This window comes from Apiospora kogelbergensis (genome assembly GCF_038363985.1).
Source record: "Apiospora kogelbergensis strain CBS 113332 chromosome Unknown utg000005l_segment0_segment0, whole genome shotgun sequence".
Lineage (NCBI taxonomy): Eukaryota > Fungi > Ascomycota > Sordariomycetes > Amphisphaeriales > Apiosporaceae > Apiospora > Apiospora kogelbergensis.
This window is the reverse complement of record NW_027117422.1, coordinates 4,067,168-4,071,622: the sequence shown is the minus strand read 5'-3', so window position 1 is coordinate 4,071,622 and position 4,455 is coordinate 4,067,168. Positions and strand designations below refer to the sequence as shown.

Here is a 4,455-nt window from a genome sequence, read left to right as displayed (position 1 = left end):
CCAGAGAAGAGCGAGTTCCACAAGACAACGGTCACATTCGTGGGATACGTCGTGTCCCCCGGTGAGATCCGAATGGAACCTTCGAAAATCACAGCAGTCAAGGAGTGGCCCACGCCCACAAGCGCTACCGAAGTCAGATCCTTCTTAGGACTAGCCAACTATTACCGGATATTTGTCCCCGGATTTGGCAGGTTAGCGACACCCTTGACGAACCTGACGAAGAAGGACGAACCATTCCGATGGACCGATAAGGAAGCAGAAGCCTTCCAAGCCATAAAAGAACGGATCGTCAACGAACCAGTGCTTCGCGTGGCAGACCCCGCGAAACCCTTCGAAGTCGAAACCGACGCATCGGACTATGCGATCGGAGGCCAGCTGAGCCAGCGAGACGACAACGGGAAATTGCACCCCGTCGCATTCTTCTCGAAGAAATTGAATGGACCAGAGCTCAACTACCAGATACACGATAAAGAGCTAATGGCCATTATCAAAGCCTTCGAAGAATGGAGACACTACCTCAGCGGAACGAAAGACCCTGTGAAGGTCTACACCGACCATAAAAACCTCACCACGTTCACCACCACAAAGGAGCTGAACAAACGACAAGTACGATGGTCCGAATTTCTATCAGAATTCAACTTCGTCATCACTTACCGCAAGGGTAGCGAGAACGGAAGGGCCGATGCCCTAAGCCGACGACCAGACCATCAAGAGGAAGTCCCGCCAGAGACCCGGACTATCCTCATGCAGGATAACGATGGCAACCTCGTACCATCACGACACCTACATACAACCAACCACGTCCAGCATGACGACAAGTGGGTTGCGCGCTTCAGGGGATGCCACGAGCAGATGGACACAGCCACCCTACGACCACCGTACGGAGTATCGAGAAACGGGCTAGTATACTATCAAGGCAAGATCCTCATCCCCGAACAACACCAGCAGGAATTCATCCAGGAATTCCACGCACACCCCGCGCACGGACACCAGGGAGTGTTCAAGACGTGGAAACGGATCACACGGCTGTTCAACTGCGAGAAGTTGAAAGACCAGGTCACAAAGGCCATCAGCGAATGCGACCTTTGCAACAAAGCCAAGGCCGCACGACACCGACCATATGGGGAACTGCAACCCATACCACCACCAGACAGGGCGTGGAAAACCATCGCACTTGACTTCGTCGTCAAGCTACCCCTGTCAACAGAACCATTGACTAAGGTCGAATACGACAGTATACTGGTAATCACGGACAAACTCACGAAGTATACCTACTTCCTCCCGTACAAGGAGTCCAGTGACACCAGCGACCTTGCATACACATTCCTCAGAACCATCGTCAGCCAGCACGGGCTACCGGAAACGGTCATTTCCGATCGAGATAAGCTGTTCACCGCCAAGTTCTGGAAGTCACTCATGGCACAGCTAGGCGTGAAGCACAAACTATCCACAGCCTATCACCCCCAAACAGACGGACAAACCGAACGCATGAACCAGACCCTGGAACAGTACCTACGATGCTACGTCAACCATGAGCAAGACAATTGGGTAACGTTGCTACCCATGGCGCAGTTTGCGTACAACAGCGCAGACAACGAAACCACGCGCATTTCACCATTTCGAGCGAACTACGGGTACGACCCAGAGATCACCAGACAACCCCTGGAAGGAGAGCTAGCACCAGTCGCGACCATACAAGTCGAGAAACTGAAAGAACTACAGACTGCTCTGCAACAAGACCTCACCTTTCTTCAGGAACGAATGAAGAAATACGCCAACAAAACAAGGTTGAAGGGACCAACCTTTGGAGAGGGAGAAAAAGTTTACCTCCTACGACGCAACATCAAAACTAAGCGACCCAGCGACAAACTAGACTTCAAAAAGATCGGACCATTCAAAATCGCAGAAGTCATTTCAGAAACCAACTATCGACTATCACTACCCAAGACAATGCGGATACACCCCATATTTCATATTTCACTACTCGAACCAGCCCCCAAAAACTCGAAAACCGACACACAGCTAGAAGTCGAAACAGATCAGCACGAGTATGAAGTCGAAAAGATTATCGGCAAACGAAAGAAGGGACGAGGCCTCCAGTACCTCGTCCAGTGGAAAGGCTACCCACCAGAAGATAACACCTGGGAACCTAAGAAACACCTGGCGAACGCCGCTGAGGAACTTCGGGAGTTCGAACAGAAGGGCCCTCGACCAACGGACCAAGGTCACCAAGGTCGCCTAGACCAAGGGCCGACCAGTCCACGTTAGCCGGAACGCCCATGTGCTGAAGGTCGCCAACAAGGCACCCCTCGTGGCCATCCAGAGCAAGCAAAACTTCGTCCTCAGTGTCCAACTCCTGCATTCCGCGCTCAAACAAATCAGCGCCACGCTCTTTCACCTTGCGTCGAATCTTCCGGATGCGCGACAAACGACCAGCCGCCTCGGCCAGCTGGGACTGCAGCCTCGCCAGCTCGGTATGAAGCGACAAGAGTTTTTCGCTCGCCTCCTCCTCGTCTTCGTCCAGCTTCCGTTGCTGAGCTAGCACCTTCTCTAGAGAAGAAGCCACCAAGACCCCGTCACAAGGACGCCCACGACTGACGCACTCCTCACAACGAGAAGAACGCTCCGCGATCTTGCAGTTCTTCTTCTTGTTCTTAAAGCAGTAAGAACAAGGCATATCGGCAGTACGACCGTTGAGAGCAATATATTCCTGAAGAGAAGACCGCTCGCGAGTCTTCTTGGATTTCGATTTTTCAATACGATCTGGCATGATGAGCGCACATCACAATAAAAACAAAGAAGGGAAGAAACTTACAACACTCCGACACGGCGGCACGACCCAGTACTTATGACCAAACTGCTTTGGGGACAAAGCAAGTAGGGGAGGGAGGATAGTGTTACGACCCGACCCAACCCTGCGGCCAGTACCCGTCATCCGGCACGGAACTACGATAACCCGGGTACGTACCCCACGGGACAGCGCTTACAATGACAAGACCCGCCGAGAAGCCATCGTCCCGAAACAACCACCAGCACGACGACCAATGCCCGAAGCGACGGCACGGCTAGACAGTACCCAGGGGGTAGTACGAACGGAGACAGCACCGGAAGGCTAGCACGCAATGGACAGTGCACCCAAGTCACGTGATGAGGAGCGACCGGATCACGACGCTCCCAGCGAGTCTGGAGCGACGGGATCACGGTGATCCAAGTGAGCCAGCGGACAGGATCACCAACCGACAGCGTGATCCAAGGAGAATCAGTGAAGGAGAGATTGGATATATAACCACGAACGTTTCCTATGTATTTCATATAGACACTCTCTACTTCAGTGATCAATCTAAGCATCAATCTTACCCATTGGTGAGGCACATTGCCTTAACGACCTATTGCACCCTCAGTCAAAGTTCTACGATCAGTTAAGGGATATTGCCCATTGTATCAGAAGACGGAGTCTTCTGCACGTTCAAGTACTCTCTCGTCTAAGCCAACATAAACCCCAGTACGCCTACTAGGTTTCTTTGGACACCCGATAGCCGTTCGTTACACTTTAAAGGGCCCTTTTAACTTACTATTAATTAGGCCCTCTTTACTATAATAGCTATATAATATATATTAATTAAAAAAGATAACCTACTAACATTAAATTAATAAGTAAAAGAGTATATTATATAATAAAAACTTTTATTATTATTTATTAAAACCGGAAAAAGTTACCTTTAACCGCTATATTAATATAAAAAAAGTAATCTCCGTTATTATTTTCTAGTTCTAGACCGGTAAAATAAATTTTAAAGATTACCTTTAATAAATTTAAAGGACCGACTTATTATAATACTCTTATAACGACTAATAAACGGTTTAGTACGTTTTATTATAATATAATAAGTATAGTATATTTAAAGAGAAGGTTTAAACCTCTCCCGGGCCCGGTTAGAAAGGGCTTAAGCCTCTAAAAAGTATTAAAAAGATTTAGGAGTTTAAACGAGCTAAAACTATTGCTATATTCTTACTTTAAACGGGTCTTTTAAGACGGTTTATACGCGTAGTAGTAAAGGACGATCCCCTTTAAGAGCCCCTTAGAGAGCCCTTAAAAGGACTCCTGCTAAAATAGCTTTAAGGTTAAAACGGCCTAAAAACGCGGTAAATAGCAACCCCCTTTAAGCTTAAATAAAGCTATTAATACTATATAAATATTATTACTAGTTAGGAAACTGTTAAGAGGTGGCTATAGCAGTAACTACCTTAGTATATAGGGTATCTTACCGTTAAATCAGTTCGGCTTAGGGGGCTTTCAAGCCCTTCGGTATCGGTTTAAATTAATAAAAGCCTTTATAACGCTACTTATTACCTATCGGTATTATACCGGTAAATTTTTGTTTATAATACTTTAAAAAGAGCTTTTAATAGTATATCGCGCGCTATCTCTAGTACTCTTATATAATTTATAATATA

At 47.6% G+C, this 4,455-nt stretch overlaps 1 protein-coding gene across 1 annotated transcript; it reads right to left on the bottom strand.

Annotated features, from left to right (window-relative positions):
* Positions 1-2,378: 2,378 nt before the first annotated feature.
* On the bottom strand, positions 2,379-2,770 carry PG998_007928 (uncharacterized protein; the record flags this gene model as incomplete). The annotated part of the gene is made up of 2 exons (XM_066874744.1): positions 2,379-2,550; positions 2,604-2,770. The coding sequence occupies 2 exons, from the start codon at positions 2,768-2,770 to the stop codon at positions 2,379-2,381; spliced, it is 339 nt and encodes a 112-aa protein (XP_066730689.1).
* Positions 2,771-4,455: the final 1,685 nt, after the last annotated feature.